The sequence below is a fragment of the Rissa tridactyla genome, chromosome Z (genome assembly GCF_028500815.1).
Source record: "Rissa tridactyla isolate bRisTri1 chromosome Z, bRisTri1.patW.cur.20221130, whole genome shotgun sequence".
NCBI lineage: Eukaryota > Metazoa > Chordata > Aves > Charadriiformes > Laridae > Rissa > Rissa tridactyla.
Genome location: NC_071497.1, coordinates 60,198,934 through 60,218,564, shown reverse-complemented (window position 1 = coordinate 60,218,564; position 19,631 = coordinate 60,198,934). Strand labels below are relative to the sequence as shown.

Here is a 19,631-nt window from a genome sequence, read left to right as displayed (position 1 = left end):
CGCAGAAAGAGTGGTCAGACACTGGAATAGGCTACCCAGGGAGGTGGTGGAGTCACCATCCCTGGATGTGTTTAAGACTTGTTTAGATGTGGTGTTAAGGGATATGGTGTAAGGGAGAACTTTGTAGAGTGGAGATGATGGTCGGACTCGATGATCCTTAGGGTCTTTTCCAACCTGAATGATTCTATGATTCTATTCACACAAATATTAATGCAAGTTTGTCAAGCTGGAATTTACTATTCTGTGTCCAAAGCCATTTTCACTACAAAATTCTGTTGAAACAGCTGCATCATTCAGACACTGGGAACTCAGATTTGTAACAGGTAATTGCCATTTTTCTTGTGTTACCTGCTTTATTAGGTATTTATTTGGAGTGTAGTGGAGCACAGTGCTTTTCCAGTTAGCTATGTCCCCATATGTTTTTTCAAGTTCTATGGCTACATTATAGTTAAGTCAACACTATTACTGACTCTTACTCATAATTTTATCCTTTTTTTACTGTATTTTCCATTGTTGACAATTCAGTGAGTCCTAAGGTATTTCTTAGACTTTGAATCAGAGTTTCGCTGTGATTCATTACCTCCAGTTTCAAATCTGATGGGATTTACCAAAGTACTCACCAAAAGTGTTTTTTAAAACATAAACACTTTCAATACCCTGGAAGATACATGGGCAAAATAAGCCTTTTCTGTGTGTTCTGTTTTCTTTTTAATTGGCTGTTGTCCCCATTTGTTACATCTTTCCTTGCTGTATTTAAGTGCTCTTTCTAGAGTAGAGCCAAAACTGTTACAAGGAGAGCGGAAAGGAAATGGAAGGAGCTTTCAGCATATTTCTAGAATACATCATACAAGTAGACTTTTTTCAATTATGTGAAGTGCTTGCTTTACTAAGGATTATTTGTAAAGCTGATTTCAGTGGTTAACTGTCATATAATGCCGAAGTTTTGAATAAATCTTTCTTGCCTTGTATCACCAAAGATAAGCAAGCTTGCAATGCTCACCTGGAAGCAAATGCACAGTTTGACTAACCCTATTGTGTCTATAAAATGACGTTTTCTTCGAGGACTGTTAAGTCAGAACAAATTTCAGAAAACGGAAAAAGCCTTCTTTAAAAAAAAAAAAGTGTTAAGTGAGAATTTAATTTTACTGCATGATTCATTTTGAAAGAGGTGTCTTTGTCGAACTTAATTTTTGTAAGATCATGTAGGAGTTTCAGCTCAATTTACCTTTAGAACGTTTCTTCATATCTATGTTCTTCTGGAGTATCTGCTATATATACACACATATTGGGAATGTCATTAGGAAAGTTACATTTTTGGTACATGTGGTCATCTTGGAATATATAAATGCAAAGTAAATGACTTCATAGTGAGGTTTTTTTATCACCTATTTATCAAGAATTTGAAGTGATGTCCATATTCCTCTTGTAAAAAGTTCTCTATCAAGTCTTTGGGAACTTACATGCTAAGAAATTACTATGTATTATGGCTGCCTGTATATAAACTCAGGATAGCTCACTACAGAAAATTTCTGTGACCCCTTGCTTTTGCAGAACTTCTAATTCCCATTGTTATGATTCCTGCTTACATTAAATTTACTTTCTGTCAATTATTTCTATGAAAAGCTTTATCTCCATTTTAGTTTTTCTGTGCCTCAGTTTCATTTCTAAGGGCTAAATCGATTAAATATTTAGTAGCTGAGTGCTGCAGAGCTTGATTAGAAATGAAAAATTGGAGTCTCTGCCCTAAAGTGGAATCATAAGTGATGCAGTGGGGGGAAGTAGATGTCTCTGATTGAAACAGCCATGCCCATGTATTGGGCAGAAAACTACTCAGACTAACTGGTAATGAAAAGATTTATCTTCACCCTTTTCTAAGGCTGAGCCTCAGAGCAGCTGTTAGGTATTCTTTGGTTTCTCAAATTTCAGGTTCCCTTTTTGAAGTCTTCCTCCAGTCCTAGAAGGACCGGAACAATCTTAATTCTGGCTGAGAAGTGGTTGCCTGTTTATTCTGGGCCTGTTCTGCCGTCAGTGCTCCATGAAGTGAGAAGCCTGGGTTCAACCTCTTATTTAGCCTACTGTGATAAGAAGGAGTGTTTGAGCCTGCTGTTCAAACCACTAGTGTGCCAATCTCATGCTCAAATCATTAGATTTAAGACTGACTTAAGGGACCATATTCACGTTGTATTTTGAAATTTATTCACTTCTGCAGCTTTCCTGTGTGGGAGGCAAAAGTTAACATGACTGTAGAGACTGGTATACTACTGTGAAGAAGATGTTTTGGATAGGGGAGCTTTTTCTTTTCTGTGTTCTCTAGGATCTTTGAGTGAAGAGATAGGAAGAGTACTATGAAGGTATTTACATCTATTAATCACTTTCCAATTAAAAAAATCTGGTAACTGAAACAATGGTCATTTATACAGAACACCAAGGGAGAGTCTGGCTGATGAATATTTACCCATTGGGATCTTATATTCTAAGAATGTAGAATCTTGATCAGCAAGTGTTCCCATCCATCGCAGCAATCTGTTCGTCTCTCTGTTCCCATGCTGAGGAAAATGAGTGTATTTAGATTTAAATTATGTAAGAATAGGAAGAGCAGGTGAAACCTACTTAAGGAACCTCTTTGAAGACATAGGTGGTTTTGTACTGGAACTATGGAGATGGAAATGGTACAGAGGATGAATAGGAGAAATTTGATGTAAAACATAGTGGGATTTATGCTGGATTTTTGTACTGTGAATGGAAGAAGAATATTCACCAATTTATTGCTGAAATAATGGGGTGGTTGTTAGACTAAAACTAATCATATTGATCCTACTGCTATCCACAGAAGATCAACAACAGTAGGTATCAATAAATACGTCATGCACCCAAACATTTCTTTTTCACTTAGAATTAGTTTAGTCACATAAGATCTTATGGTGGCATAAAATGGGAAAGATAAAGGAACTTCTTTCTACTTACTGTCTTTCAGATAATTTTCTGATTCACTGGAAAAACAGATTTGATCAAACACGTGATGTTTTGAACATCTGGGAAAGTGTTACAAATAGAATCTTAGGAACAAGAAGGGAAAGCTAACCTATCCTAACAGACACAGAAGTGTAGCAGAGAAGGGCTAAAATGCTATTGAAGGCTAAAGTATGAGGAATCCTTTACATGAAAGGCAAGAGAAAACAATCAGAATTAAAGTTAAATGCTTAAGAGACAGAATAATTAAAAAGGAAACACTTGGAAGGTGCTGAAACTGAAGTTAAAGTTGGAGAAAAATCATCCTGCTGCTTTTTTCAGTTGGCTGCATGCAGTTTGATCACAAAGCTAGAAGAACAGTTGCAGTGCTAAGAACAGTTTCCTATTAGCTTTACCTTGAACCATATAGATCTCCTGATGCTAGATTTCACTTTGAAATACTCAATCTTGAAGCCGACATTAAAAAAAAAAAAAGCATGAAAAAGGAATAGGAAAGATGTTCGGGCTCTTCAAAGAGAAAATCTCCTGACAAATACTTCTAATGTGCTGAAGCTCAGCTGTTACTGAGACAAGGTTTGAGGTCATCTTCTGACACAATCTGGGAAGACAAATGTCTCCTGTGATTAGGAGTGAACCAAAATACTCCCATCCATTGCAAGGAATCTCTTGAGTGACCATCTCTTCAAAGAAACAGGTTTTGCATTTTCCTGCAAGAAGTTTGGTTTTGCCCACAATTATAATGGCTGAAGGGGGAACTTTGGGCACTGACTTTAAAATTGCAAGCTCTGTATGTATCACTGCTACTATGAGACCCAGCCATTAAAGAATGACTTAGAATATATGACGACTGAAACTGTATGGAAGTATTAAAGAGCCGTAGTTGAGACCTAAAGTTATCTAGGAACAAATGATGGCTTTTTCCAGGAAATGAGGCTGCATTGCTGCATCTCCCCTAGAATATAGCATAGAGATTTCTGAAATTATTTTATAGTGTTGCAGATAGTGGTAGTTTCTTCAGCATGTCTAGCATCTTGCGTAATTAAGAGAGAAAAACCATATATATAAGCATTATAGCTGTGCTGGTAAGCCTGCACATGAACAGAGTCTACACAAACAGAACAAATTATTAGCATCAACTGTATTTTTCAGTTGTGAAGTGTTATGGGTGAAGCTCTTGTTGTGTAATTTTCATTATTCTCACTAAATCCACTGCATTGCCTTCTTGCCAGCTTATGCCACTTTCAGTCTCAGCCTCCCCCGTGTTCCCTCTGCAGCTGTTAGAGGGAGGGAGAGCTGCTCTGATCATTATTGTTTCTGAAGCAGGTTTTGCTTTCTCTTACTTTCCTTTTTTTCTCCAGTGCCCATCATCTTTACCTTTTAGGGAGTATTCTTGATTAACATGAAACAAAAAATAATCTGCATTCTGCCATAGCATATATGCTTATTGAGGTATTTGAAGTAGTGTGTAGTCTGTAATCATCATCTGTTTGAAAAATAGTTTGAATCCTTCTGAAAGGAGGGAGTATAAAACCTCTAGAGACTTAAACCATTGCTTAAGTTTAAGTGGTGATTGCTTTCTGTTACCAAAGTGTAGATGCGGTGCTCTACCATTAGAGAACAGCAACTGCATTTCTCTTCCCAACAAGAACTGAACTGCTTGAAAGCTCCGCTTCGCCCTTGCAGGCAGATATTGAATAAACTTGCACAAATATTTATTTGTACTTTTTAAACCATAACAGTGGCATGTTGACAAACTGACAGACTGGGGCTGGGGGGAGCGATATCCACGTAGGTGATGTCATTAGCTTGCCCCATGGCATAGCAGGAGTTACTTTAACTTGCTGGGCTCAGTCAGCTTCAACATGGGTGTTATTTCTGCTTTCTAATATTTTCTGACACTAACGTGTAGTGTTTGATTCGTTATTATGTCAACCTACATACGAGTTTGACATATAATAGGTATTTTTTTTGTCACACATTTTAAGTGACTTGTTTAAATAGCCTTAGCAACAGATGGCTTCGTTGACAGCATGAAGTAGTTGTTAGAACTGCAAAACCCACAGTACTTGGATAATTCAACAGATTTGATACTTTTATCTTAAATCATACCTTTTTACTTTGAGGTTTTTAAATCTATAATTACCTGCTTAAAGCAACCTTGAATGTTATGGTTTGGGTTTGATTGCATTTTGAATTTTTTCCTTTCTGAGTGCTGTATCAGATAAGTTTTAAGGTTGCTTTGTGTTAATTAGGCCCCACTTCAAGCTGTCAAACTGCTATTGTTACGAAGTATTACCACTCCCTCCACCCACATGATTTGCAGAGTGCAGAGTAATACAGCATTACAAGCAGACCTGAAATACAGCATAGCAAGATGAAGCTGAAGGGACGTGTTCCTCCATTTGAATCTCTTTCCTTATCCTGTGGATAGCTGAAAATTATTAGCACTTCTAATTTTTATTTTAAATTAACTTTCTAGCCAGTCTGTTTTCTTCAATTGTAATATAAAGCATACATGTAAAATGCTTGTTTTGAGTTAAAGGCAGCTATCAGTGAATGATTCGTGTTTGTTTTTAGTGTTTCCGCATGTGACACCCAAAGGAATTAATGGCATAGACTTTAAAGGAGAAGCTATAACTTTCAAGGCAACTACTGCTGGAATCCTTGCTACACTCTCTCATTGTATTGAACTCATGGTAAAACGTGAAGAAAGCTGGCAAAAAAGGCTAGATAAGGTAAGATCATTTTCCTTTTGCTCTTATTGAACTTTAGCTTGAAGTTACAACTTCAAATGAGCTGTTAACTTTTTTCACAGGTAATGCGTTTATTTTTATATACAGCATTTATTAGTTTTAGGTGATTTCATTATTAGTCCCATAAAATGTTAAACCTTCATCCTGGCTGGTGTTATAGCAGTATTATTCATCATAGTCTTTCTTTTCCCAGCCCTTGTTCAGATAGTATTCATATATCTTTTATATTTATAGAGAACCTGACAGTATTCCATGGTAATAAGTGTATTGTTTGCAGCCTTCTAAAAGAGGCGTAATAATCCATGCTTGCAAAAGGATGTGCAAATCTCTGAAGTGTTTTAATTGTGATAAGAGATGGTGACAATACTGAGTAGAACAACCAGTTCTAACTTTAAATGTATCCTTAAGATACAATTATTTCACTTTCCTTTAGGAGATGGAAGAAGATTAAGTCATGTTTCATACTGACTGGTTAAACTTTTTAGGTATGTGGTAGTGGAACATCTGTTATTCTAATGGTGGTGATAGTTCATGCTAAGCCTACTCAACCACTGTAGCAACTCAAAAGGAGCACTGTCTTCTCTCATGAGATATGCTGGAGGCATAGCTAGGTTTTACTTCAGGCTTTGATTTGTAGAATTCTGCCATCACTGGCTGGTGTCCTGTGCAGTCTTCTAGCTGTTGTCTCTTGCTTTTCATTTAATATGTTTCCATGTGGTGTATATCACACTTCAGATCTTACTCCATATGTTTTAGTGGTATGCAATTCAAAGAATGAAAGCATTCAGACAAAATACATCCATGTTTGAATCCTTGACCTCGGGTCACGTTTATCCATATGTCAAAGACCTGGCACTGTCTAACTGTATTGCAACTTTTGTCAGTACCTTATTTGTTACTGCTTCATCTAAGTAGTTGGAGGAATTACAGTCGATCCAAGACCTGAAGCTTGTTCATAGGATCGTAGGGTAATTCAGGTTGGAGTAGAGACATCAAGAGGTCTCTCTCTCCAGCCTCCTGCTTAAAGGTAAGTTTGATATCAGACCAGGTTGCTCAGGGCTTTATTGGGCCTGGTTTCAGGTCTCCAAGGCTGGAGATGGCACACCTCTTCTGGGCAGCCTGTTCTGCTCAGCTGTTACAGTGAAAAGTTTTTCCTTATCTAGCTGGAATAACTCTTACTCCAGTATCTGCTTATTGTTTTTCATCCTTCTGCTATAGACTGCTGTGAAGAGTCTGGCTCAGTTTCTTTGTGACTTTCTTGGATGTATTGGAAGGCTACTATTAGGTCCTCCCACAAAAACCTTTTCTTCCCAGGCTGAGCAAACACAGTTCAGTTTTGTTGATCACTTTGCTTAGAGCATGGATGAAGTGACTTTTTCTTGCCCCTAGGTTAGTATATGTTAATGCAGAATAATATTTTAATATAGAACTTGAATTTGTTTAGATTAGTTACTTGTCACTTTTTTCTTCTTCTGTGGACAAACTTTAAAGCACTTGTTCTCAGATGCAAGTGATTAACAAATTCAAACCTAAATTTCACTTTCGGTCTCATGTGACTGATGCCTCATACAGCATGAGTAAATAAATTTTAAAGGGGGTCACAAGCTTATTTGCAGTTGCTTTCCCAGAAATTAAAATAGCAAAGTCTTCTAAAAACTTCGAGATTTTAAGTTGGTCTGTTTTGGTAGACTTGCAGCTCTTTAAAGTCATATTTGTCAAATTTTCTGGTGTTTACAGCACGTGCATTGTAATTCTCATAAAATTACTTTTTATTTGTATTCCCCTAATTGCTAGCCTTTTGGAAGAGGAGATTTTTATTTAATAAAATAATACAGAATTGTGGTGGGCTAACCTTGGCTAACACCCAAATGCCCACATGGTTGCTCACCACCCATCCAGCAGGATTAGGGGGAAAAAATAGGATGAGAAAGCTCATGGGTCAGGAGAAAGACAGGGAGCTTGCTTACTGGTTCTTCTCATGGCAAGAACATTCTTGACTTGGGGAAGACCAATTCATTGCTGATAGAAAATAGATAGAATGTCCTTTCAAGTAGCTGTAGAGAGTGATGTGGTCTCCCCTCAGCCTCCTCTTCCTCAAACTAAACAGTCCCAGGTCCTCCAATCGCTCCTCATAAGATTTATTCTGCAGGCCCTTCACCAGCTTCATTGCCCTGCTCTGCACTTGCTCCAGCACCTCAATCTCTCTCTTGTATTGAGGTGCCCAGAACTGGACACAATACTCAAGGTGTGGCCTCACCAGTGTTGAGTACAGGGGGACAATCACCTCCCTCCTTCTGCTGCTCACACTATTTCTAATACAAGCCAGGATGGCATTGGCCCTCTTGGCCACCTGGGCACACTGCTGGCTCATGTTCAGCCGCTTGTCAATTAGAACCCCCAGGTTCTTTTCTGCCAGGCAGCTCTCCAGCCACACTTCCCCAAGCCTGTAGCGATGCATGGGGTTGTTGTGGCCCAAGTGCAGGACCCGGCACTTGGCCTTGTTGAAGCACATTCCATTGGCATTGGCCCATCGGTCCAATCTATCCAAGTCTCTCTGTAGAGCCTCCCTATCCTCATGTAGATCAACACTCCCACTTAGCTTCGTGTCATCTGCAAACTTGCTGATGTTACACTCTGTGTCCTTATCAAGGTCATCAATAAAGATGTTAAACAGAAATGGTCCCAACACTGAGCCCTGAGGGACACCACTTGTGACTGGCCACCAGATGGATATAACTCCATTGACCACCACTCTTTGGGACTGCCCATCCAGCCAGTGCTTGATCCAGCAGATCGTATGCTCATCCAGGCCATGAGCCGCCAGTTTTTCCATGAGAATTCTATGGGGGACAGTGTCAAATGCTTTTTGAAAAGTCTAGGGAGACAATGTCCACAGCCTTTCCCTCATCCAATAATCGGGTCATCTTGTCATAGAAGGAGATCAGGTTCATCAGGCAGGACCTGCCTTTCCTAAACCCGTGCTGACTAGGCCTGATCCCCTGCTTCTCCATTATATGACTTGTAATGGCACTCAAGGTGATCTGCTCCATAACTATGGGCCTAAGCAAAAAACATTACTCTCTTAATCTGTTAAATAGATGTGGGAGGAGATTGGTGTTGATCTTTGTACTTTTGTTTTTCTTGGATATATGTGTAAACTGCTCTGAAAAGGGTGTAAATATTGTGAGGTGATGAAGTTCAGAATACCTTCTCTAAGAGAGATTAGAGGGGAAAATCACATTAAGTTGGAGCAGCTGTTTGTGTTTAAGTTCTAGCTTGGAGGGTTTTAGAGCTTTTGTAAGTCTGTCCAGTGGCTGTAAAAGACCATCTAGCAGATTCATGCCACCAGCTCTGTGCTGTGCAGGTTTGTCACAGGAAGTGTAAGATCTCTGTCAGTGGCTAAAATCAATGGGTGTTTTACAAGTAGTGTTAAGTGCCAGTGTGATCCAGCTCACTCTCCTTTCCAGCCTCCTCACTCCAGTAACTTCAGAACTACCTACTGCTACTTACCAGCAGCACACATTGGCGATCAGTAAGAGTCCTGCTACCTCACAAAATTATACAGCCTCCATCTTGTAGAAGGTTAGCTTAGCCTGAAGAGGCAAGATAGATTCATGTCTGCTGAACTCGAGACAAGCATGTTTCAAAATTATAGCTGTCCTAAAAAATGTCTCGTGTTAAAAAAAGCTCAAGTCAGTAGAATTTGTTGGATCTGGAGGTGACTACAGTTTGTCTAGAGATGAGTACAGTGTTATGAAGTGAGTATCTTTCTCTATAACCCCATTTTATTTTAAAATAAAAGGAGTTTAAGTTACATTCTGAAGGTTGGAAACTATTTCTAAACCTTTAAAAACAAGAAATTATTATAAAAACATATTTTAATTTTTAAGGAGACTGCTAAAATAATGAACTTAACAATTATAATTTTAGAATTCTGTATTTAGTTTTCTTTCTGTTACCAAAGCAGTCAAATGTCCAGAATAAAATTAATACAAAAGCATGTAATGTTATCTAAAGGTAATTGCTTTGCTTTTGACTTTTTACTCTTGAGCTTAACTTTTTATTTTTCCAGTGCAGTATATTTTTCAGTGTGAGCCACTTCATTGTATTTTAAAATAGACTTTTCTTAAAATGGATAAACAAATAAATAATTTAATATCTTGTATTTGGCCCACTGTTTTATTTGCAATGAAATCATTGTAAGGATGTTTTTTGTTGTCTTGACTGCAATATTTTTTTCTACTCTTGTTTCCTTTGGTCTTACTAGTTGTTATTAACAAGCAAACTTACCTTCTGAACATTAAATTTTACCTTAAGATTAACACATGTAGATAGCTTATTCTGTTCACCTTTGACAACTGTAACTGAAATGATGATTAAATTTTAGAGTTTTAATACACCAGTAATTTTTCTGCTATGCAGTCAAACAGTTTCCCAGTTTCTGCCTTTTTTAATGTTGTTGCCAAGAAAAGCTGGCAGATTTGGAGAGTTGTGTTTTGACACATGTGAATTATCACTAACTTGCAGATTGAAATACAGAAAGTGTGGGGATTTGGGGCAAGTGGGAGGAGGAATTGTGTTTTATTTTGTTTCTTTGTTTTTTATTTTCCATTCAAAGTGTTCTGGTAAAACTTCTGTGGTTTCTCTCTGACTTATACTCAAGTCATGCTTTACACATCTTCAGGACTCTTCAGTTACTTTCAGAAAAGATAAATGTGCAAATTTTGTTAAATGTGTTAGCAGTTACTGCCTCTGACAGTTTCCGAAGGGAAAAGGCTATGTTCACACATAAAGACAATACTGTCTTCATTTTTTTTACTAAGATTTTTTTCTATGGAAAACTATACTACTTTTTTTTTTACATCAGAACTGTTGGCTTACTTTTCAAACTTTTCATTAGAAACTGGAAAATGTGTTCCAGAGTGAATGTTATCACTAAATTCACAGTTGTAAAACTCAGCCTTTCAGCATTGCTTAAGGCTTTGCCACTGAATCTTTAAAGTTCAGATTGGGTTGCTGAATAATTATGCTCATGTCTGCAAGAATGAGTAGTGTCTGGTGTCCAATTGTCACTATAAAACTTAACTTTCTTCCACCTGAAGTGATTCTGAAAGGGGACGGAGAAACATCTTGAGTGTTAAAGCTGAATTCTGCAAGAATTTCAGATTTTTTTTATAGCTTTTTCACTGAGAATATCTAGAAGTATGTAGAATTTACAGAGGAAATATTAGACTTACTCTGATTTTGGCGTTACTACCTTTTTATTCAAAATATACAATAATATAGACACCATCAGTGGCTGTAGTACAGCCCCACACGTATTATGGGAGAATGATGTTGTTAATCTCTGCATGGAGTTCACAAAATGATTCACATTGATCCCATGTGAGCTAATTATAGATACAAAGTTACACACTGTGACTCATTAGTATCTCACCATGTTCAACAAGTTAGCTTTTTACCAGTCTTACTTTTCACCCTTTGTTACCACTGCTGAAGCATCTGTGTCAAGGAGTTTTATATAAACTGTCAGTCTGATACAAAAATCTGACCCTCAGTCAACCATGAATAGCTATGCCTAAACCAGATACCAGTTTTTGCATGCTGATCTAGTTTCTTCCACATGACTTCAAGAAGGTATCCTCAAGGTAGCTAGCTCCCCAGGCTTTGTATTGTATATGCGTGTGTATGAGCACATGTAATGCATGCATGCAAATGAATTCTAAAAATCAGCAGCTTTGTAACTGTTACTTGGGAAAAAATTACACTGGTCATTGCATTTATTGACATGTTGACTATTATCAGTCAATACATTCTCACCACATGAAACGATCGTGTAATTTTACAGGAGACAGAGAAAAGGAGAAGAATTGAAGAAGCATACAAAAATGCTGTGACAGAACTGAAGAAAAAGTCCCACTTTGGAGGGCCAGACTATGAGGTACAAATTTTGCTTTTGAAATTTTTAAAAACACTATGACTTTTAAAGATTGCTTTGTTTCTCAAAGGGGGAAAAGAGGTTTGTAACTCAGGGTGTTTTGCTTGTGCAAGTGTGTTCATGTCACTTTTCTTGGAAACTGAAACTGTATGAAGAATCTCAGTCCCTAATTTTAGAATGGTGGTCTGTCTTCACCTCAGGCTTCCATGTTCTGCTTTTGTCTAAAGCACTTTGCTTACAGATATTTCTGCTGATTTTCGGTTGTTCCTCTTGTACACTTGATTCTGCTTATGCGCAATAGTTTTGTACTTTCCCTTTTTAATGGTTCAGCTGTATAGATATGTAAAGCAAATAGGAAAACCCCGACTACAGAGGCAGGCCTGGAGTCTGAAGTTTAACTTGAATTGATTTTTAACTTGTCACTGCCACTTGAAATTTTAGGTTCACAAATTCAGTGATTTTTTTTTTTAGGTACCTTTCATCTGTTAAATTACATATTTCAGCAGCTTCCTCCTCCATGAGCTATTTAGTCAAATGCTAAGACTCTTAAACCACCTTCTGAAGAATAATGTAAGCTAGTGCACCTATAATACAGTTTGCATAATTTTTAGGAACTTGACCCTTTCACGTACATTAATCAAACATGTTTCTACTTACAAATCATAGCCTGAGAAATAGTACTTATATGTTGAAATATTTAAAAGATACTTGAGCTTAAGTTCTGTGTTGTGGCTGAAGCATACACTGTAAAAGAAAAGGATAAGAAGTTGGACTTTGTCTCCCTGGTTATGAACACAGCTTCTTCTCCCAAGGATCCTTGATGTAAAGTACTTTTTTGAAATTTGCTGTACCCGTTTGTTTTACAATACAGTAAAAGCAGTAAACCCGATTTTCTGAAATTACCATTTTACTTAGACTCAAGTTTTTAATAGTTGACTCAGCTCTACCTGCTGTTGAGTGTTAAACTCTTCTTTCCAAGAATTTTCAATAAAGATCCCCAGAATTTTGTCTTCTCTTGTTAAGTTTTGAGCACATACCTGAAATCCACCTTAAGGCACTAGAATACTGGGAAGGAGTCTAACTACACAATTATGTTAATATGTATACTTTACTGACACACTGTAAACATTTTTAAGAGAAGATATATGTTAATTAAAACCTAAACTGTTGTCAAAGCATATTGACACTGTTACTCAGTTTCCTGTTTTGTTTTTTTTTTTTTCTTTATACAACTATCCCTAAATTGTAGTTAGAGGGTGTAACTTCCTTCAGCAAGTAGGGTTTTTAGAGGAATTGTAGTCTAAGAATATTGGTGAAAATATTTGATGTCTGTAGAAGAAATTTGCTTCCATCAGTTATATGCATAATGTATCAATATATATTTCTAAAATTAAACTGAAGTGGAACTCTTACGTCTCCAAAATTTTGAACTATTTTTGTTTCTTATGCTCTAGGAGGGTCCTAATAGTCTGATTAATGAAGAAGAATTCTTTGATGCTGTTGAAGCTGCTCTCGATAGACAGGATAAAATGGAAGAACAGGTAGAAAAAATACTTTTAAAATGTCTTAATGATGGGCACTTCATAGGAGACTTCTGTGACTTAAACTCAGTCCTGGGGTGCATCTCCTGAAGCCCTAATATTTTATTCTGACACTGACAAGGAGAATTAATTTAATATTTTTTACAGTTAAATATTGTTGCTTAACACTAATTTTGAGAAAGTGACTTCACAGCTTACATAGAAAGCATAGTATAAGTGTTAAGCTAATTGAGTGTTCTAGTTTCTAATTCCTAAATGAGTGTCCTGTATAAAACTTATCTTTGTATGTAACTGATGCCCTGTGCAATGAGAATATCAAACACTGCAGCTATCTCTTAAAACCTAATTGCTGCTCTGAAGTTTCTTTTGACTCTAGCAGTATGTGAAATAGGAAGGACGTAGTTCTGTTGGTGTTTATTTCTGTTTAAAAAAATATGTAGGCTATGCCTACTTCTCTAACTCATTTCTTGCCTAGACTTCAGTGACAAGGATCAAAAAGGGATAAGATGCATGTGAGGAAATATATAGAATATGGGAACATATAGCAGTATATAAAATGAGAGGGAATAAAGTAGTGCATCCTTTGTCTTAAAAGTGTTTAGGCTTATGAATATAGTGAATATGAATAGTTGGTTAAGAATTAAAAGACTTTCTAGTGGGCATATAGTACCCAACAGAATTTACCTATGTAAAAGTTTTAGCTATGTAAAAGTTTTGAGTGACTGCTGCACTACTACACGGGTCCTTAATGCTGCTGATCTGTTTTCCTTAATTCAGAAATAGATCTTGAAGTATAGACAAATTCAGTGTTCAGGTCCATTCACTTACGGAGAATTCCAGCAGGATGACAGCCTCATGCCTGTCATGGACAGCATTAGTTGTTGTAGCCACTATGTAGATTGAGGATGACTCACTCTGTTTCATAGCCCACCCAGTAGCAGCTGACTACTAATAATTAAACCTATTTTGTTCCAGTCCCAAAGTGAAAAGGTCAGATTACACTGGCCAACATCCTTACCTTCTGGAGATGCGTATTCTGCTGTGGGGACTCATAGATTTGTCCAAAAGGTAAGGTATTTCTTTTGATCTCCTCTGAATAATGGGCTGACCTGTGATATTTCTATATAATATTTTGTATGGGTAAGTGAGATCTTTTTATTTAGGTGTTTCTAGTAGCTTTCAATGGTTTAACTTTCAAATAAAGTAGCTGGAATTGGAGAAGGACTGTTTTCTATCTTGGCTCAAAAGATACTGATTTAAGTATCTGTTTAGAATACTCTTGACTTGTATCAAGCTTGTCAGTAAAGAAAACATCCCAACTTGCTAACCTCAGTGTTTTTAAGATACCTTCACCAAAATTAATTTAATTGATTTTGTAAAAAAAAAAATAATAATCCAGACACTTGTATCAGGATCAGTTGACTAGAAACACTATGCTTCTCTCAGGGCTACATTGGGAGCATAATACATAATAGGTGCATGAAATCAGCATTCTCTGCTGTGCTTGCTGCTTATGGTGCTTTTGTTTTCCTTTTCTTCATTATCTTGTGCTTGCAAGTTGGTACTGAATGCTCTGTTGTGCCTTTGTTCTGATTACTTGGTTTTTTCTTTGTCTGTCTCTGGTAGCCCTATAGTCGCTCTTCCTCCATGTCTTCCATTGATCTAGTCAGTGCCTCTGATGATGTTCACAGATTCAGCGCCCAGGTACTGTATTAATGTGTAGAGTGGGGGTTGCATATCTTTGCTGTATTTCATCCTCTTCTCTAGAACCTGGGTTTTTCTGTTACATAAATCACTGCTTGCTTTAAATTAGTACGTTGAGACAAACAAAGGAGTTCTCTATTCCTGTACTAAATGATTGTCTTTTTACATCCAGCTTGCATGCATATCAGTTGTGCAGAGGCCCAAATCTTGTGAAACTGTTGGATTTAATTCAGTAGTTTTAATAAAAATGCCTACAATTTTAAAATTTTGCATTTCTGTTTATAATAAAAGTAGAATAACACCTGTTTTGTGTGGGCTGGAGATGGTATTTGCTGCAAATTGGATAGTTTTTCTTGCTTTTAAAGCAAAGGTTTGATTTTAGTCTTTAATGTTTCTTTGTAGTGACATTAAGATACTAAACATTAAGGTTCACGATTACCATTTTTTACCTCTAAGACCTTTCAGTAATAAAAGTAGTTGTAAAGTATGTTGACAAACAAGATTGTGGGTATGAGAATTTTTCTATCTGTTCACTTATCCTTCAGAAAATATCTGACATCCTGAATATGTCAATGTAGTCATAGTGACATATTCCAGTAATGTGCAAAATTACTGTAGGTGCTTGTTCTGAAGATCACAGTTTAGAGTAGAATTAGGTACGTGACTTCATGTGTTTGTGCTTTAGTCTCAAAAAAAGTTGTTCGGACACAGCATTCATGCCATTAGTTTCCTTCTGCTGTGGTCCATATGTGATTGTGAATACGGAACTTCCTTCTGGGATCTGTTATTTTGGGGGTTTTTTTAGATTAATAACTAACACTGCACACAACCTGCTTTTTCAAACAGAAGGAATGGATTTTGTTTTGATTAACAGAGCTTGGAATTTTACCACCTGTAGACCTTGCTACCAGCTGTATGAGCAGGACCCTTACACTTAAGGACTTGCTTATTGGACTGAAGACCCAACACTTGCCTTGACCTTTTGCAGTCAGTTCATTTCTGGAATTTGAACTTATTGCAAGGGAAAAAGTATGCAGGTCATACTGCACAACACCGATATATGGTCATCTACTGGTACTCCAGCAGTCAAGCCAGTTTTTCAAGTTTCCTTTTGTCTGGGAGGAGGGGGGGAATCAATTGATTCCAAAAATGGGAACTAGTTGTCTGTCAGGCAATTGCTACATGGGCGGTTAAATATAAGGGAAACTGATAGTTGCCAAAATATGTGAGACTCCTCATTTTCACCTCTTCTATGCCTCTAATAATATTAGTGCATTCATATGATAAATGTGAGTATCAGAGCATTAGTGTGGCTGAAAACCATTTAAAAACAAATCTGAGGTAGACCAGTTCCTTATCACAATAACACAGATTGAGGTTAAGGATCAGAATCAAATGGACTGGAGTCACGCTGTTGCTCTTTTCAGCTGCTGAATGGATGGATAGTACGCAGAAGTTATTACTGAGTGTCTTTGAATGCAATTTCAAGTTAATGAACTCACTGCAGAAAGGATGATCTTCTTAACCTATGGGAAACTAATCTCCCCACACACACCCCCAAATAATTTCCCTAGAACAAATTTTTGCCAGATCAACAAGTCAGTCCACCTGCTCTGGAGCTTCATTGCTACTGAACAAGCAGGTGAAGAACAACAGAGAGCATGAAAAGAAAAGCAGCACACCTTCTATTGGTGGCAACCTGCTCTGGACTTTATTTATATGAAATTGGCCTGTGTCCACAGGCTGAGGACTTGGCTATTGGAAAGGCAAGCTAATATCATGATTCTGAATAACTGTGACTTGTTTCTAGACTTCATTCATACGAAGGGAATTTTGGTATCAGTAAAAGGTCAGGTAGAAACCTGCAGCCTTGTTTTAAGATTGAGAAGTGTAACATGTATTCTGACGGGAACTGGTTCTTCAGTGTGCCTCTAGAAAGACATTGATTTGTCTCTGCCAGTTGAGTGGGAGGTTGTGGGCTTAAAACATTGTAGGTGTTTTGCAGATCGCTTTCTTTTAAAGGACTATTAGATTTTAAAGTAGACTGAGCTGTTCTGAGGGCCTTTAAAGTGAAGAACTTTCCACTTAATGTTCAGTCCAAGGCTGCGTGGCATACAAGTTACAAGTATATTTGCAGACTTAATGGGTTCAGGCTATTAATTTTGTGATTGCACACTTCATCTAGTAATCTTTATGTTGATCAATTAACTAACCTTTGCCTGTCGTGCTTTTCCTTATTCAAAAAAAAAAGGTATGTCTAGTAATTCAGGAAAATATTGTTGATCCGTGGACTTACTTGTTGTGACAAGTTTTAGTAGTCACCTACCTTTTGGGTGTAAAAAGCTACTGAAGTGTTTCCGTATTTGTAAACATTACATGGCAATGGATACCTTATATTTTTTCTTCTATTTTTATTTGGAGGAGAGTGGGATTTGGAAATGGGTGGGGAACCAAAGAAACAGAGTAAGACTGTAGATTTTAAAATAAAAATCCTCTTTCAGTCCCAGCAGCCGTTTTCCTGCACATTATATGAAATGAAAAAAAAAATGACATTCACATAGCTTGATAAAAATACATCAACTATTTGGCCTTTAAGAAAAGTGCACAACTGTCCAGCTAATAATTTTTAAATTAGTATTTTATAATTGTACAGTCAGTCTATTTCCTTAACTCTTTTGAATGTAAGCATTTCTGTTCTTTCTTTCTAGCTGGCAACTGTGCAAAGATGCTCATAAAACAGAATAGACATGCTTTGCTCATGACTGTTTCCTTCGCTGCTCTTCCAATATGACTTTTAATACGCATTCACTTGTATTCACCCCCCTACTGTTGCTCACTTTTAAATGCTCTTTAGTGAATATCTCACGGCACATTGCAATTCTATTTAGAGACACTTGAAGTAAGTTCCTATATGCTCAACTAAAACTATTTTAGGTAGAAATAGGGAGTTTTCACAGTTTAGAGGTGCAAAGGAAGGATAGCAAGTACCCATAAAGAATGAAGCTGGAAGCTGAGTCAAGATTTTGGCTTTTGTTTCTGAAGGCCAGAAGTATCTGCTTGTTCTTAGCTTCTAATAGGAAGCTCTGTTGTCCAAATTCCTGCACAGGAAAATTCCTCCTGCACAGGATTTGAAGTATTGACTTGTGGCTTCCAATATTGTATAGTCTTTGCCCAAGAAGATGGAAGGAATGAGTTAAAAATGTGTATTTTTTTTCCTTTAAAGGTGGAAGAGATGGTACAAAACCATATGACGTATTCCTTGCAAGATGTAGGAGGAGATGCCAATTGGCAACTAGTGGTAGAAGAAGGAGAAATGAAGGTAAATGTTTGTGGTTTTTTTTAATTGATATAAGATGATATGCTGTGAAGACAGATACTTTCAGTCTGGTGGATTTGGCAGTGTTAGGTTTACAGTTGGACTCGATCTTAAGGGTCTTTTCCAACTGAAATGATTCCGTGATTCTCTGGGAATACAATCGCTCAGCAACTCATGCTGTTAAAAATTCTCTCTGAAAATAGCATTAAGTAGGACTGGAGTCCACAAGAGCTGTGGCTTCTAATGTATTTATTCATACAAAATCCTGTGTAACTCTTGCAATAGCTTTGTCTTTGCAGATTCCTTTCTTGTTCTCTGCTACTTAAAATTTGGTATCAAAGTTACTATGTTGGCTGCTCTACTGTGCTTGTATGGATCCTCATGCATAGTGGTAAATAAGATAGCTTAATCATTTTTGGAGTAGAGATTCTTAAAGTACTGGTATTTTAATGTCAGTTGCCATGTAAGAATGTTTGCTTTGGTAGTTAGCAGAGAACACTGGCATGGCAAATTATTCATGTATTAGTCTTCTAGGTAAGTGGTTTTTTTTAAAAAAAAAAAACTGACATTGTAAACAATTAAAACATGAACAGTTTTAACAGTTTCTGCCCTACATTTCTTTCTTTGTATTTGGCTATAGGTATACAGAAGAGAGGTGGAAGAGAATGGAATAGTTTTAGATCCATTGAAAGCAACCCATGCTGTTAAAGGGGTAACAGGGCATGAAGTTTGCCACTACTTCTGGAATGTTGATGTTCGTAATGACTGGGAAAGTAAGGAATTGGTTCTTAAGCTTTGAATGTTTGTCAGCAAATATATTTTGTAACATTGACCTAATACCTGTGCTTGTTTACTGATGGATTTTTTTCCCCCCCTCCTCTTTTAGCAACAATTGAAAATTTCCATGTTGTGGAAAATTTAGCTGATAATGCAATCATCATTTACCAGACACATAAGGTAATAATACTTTAGCCATATGCATACCTGAGACAGTCTGAGGCATATGTGTTCTAATCTTATTCTGAATAATGACTTAACAACTTAAAATACTGTTCAAAACAACAGTTCAGAACAAGTTCTCTATTAAACTGCAACTTTGTCAATTTCTCAAACTTGTCTTGATTGTATAATTGGTTGTGCATGTGTCTGATAGAGTTTCTAATAAAGAATGAGGACTGGTTTTAATCTCTAAATACGTCACTGCCAGCAAGGCAAGAGTCATCTAAAGCAAAGTGAGGCAGTAAAGCAACACTGACTACAAGGAAGAGGCCTATGCCACACTATCGTGTGTTTTGTTGCAATAATGCAAGCTAATGTTGACCACAATCAGTTAGCATACAGATCTGCATTATGAGGTGGTATAATTGCTGGTACAGCATTTGTTTTTGTAACGTTATTATGTTCCCCCC

At 37.1% G+C, this 19,631-nt stretch overlaps 1 protein-coding gene across 2 annotated transcripts in view; it reads left to right on the top strand.

Annotated features, from left to right (window-relative positions):
• CERT1 (ceramide transporter 1) overlaps positions 1-19,631 on the top strand; it is a 73,722-nt gene that overhangs the window by 46,557 nt on the left and 7,534 nt on the right. Inside the window, exons 7-14 of one of the 2 annotated variants that reach the window (XM_054184691.1) lie at positions 5,548-5,705; positions 11,572-11,664; positions 13,116-13,202; positions 14,178-14,270; positions 14,829-14,906; positions 18,130-18,225; positions 18,863-18,995; positions 19,109-19,179. In XM_054184691.1, the coding sequence (XP_054040666.1) occupies positions 5,548-5,705; positions 11,572-11,664; positions 13,116-13,202; positions 14,178-14,270; positions 14,829-14,906; positions 18,130-18,225; positions 18,863-18,995; positions 19,109-19,179 (809 nt within the window). The remainder of the gene's footprint in view (positions 1-5,547; positions 5,706-11,571; positions 11,665-13,115; positions 13,203-14,177; positions 14,271-14,828; positions 14,907-18,129; positions 18,226-18,862; positions 18,996-19,108; positions 19,180-19,631) is intronic. The other variant, XM_054184692.1, reaches the window with a different exon arrangement.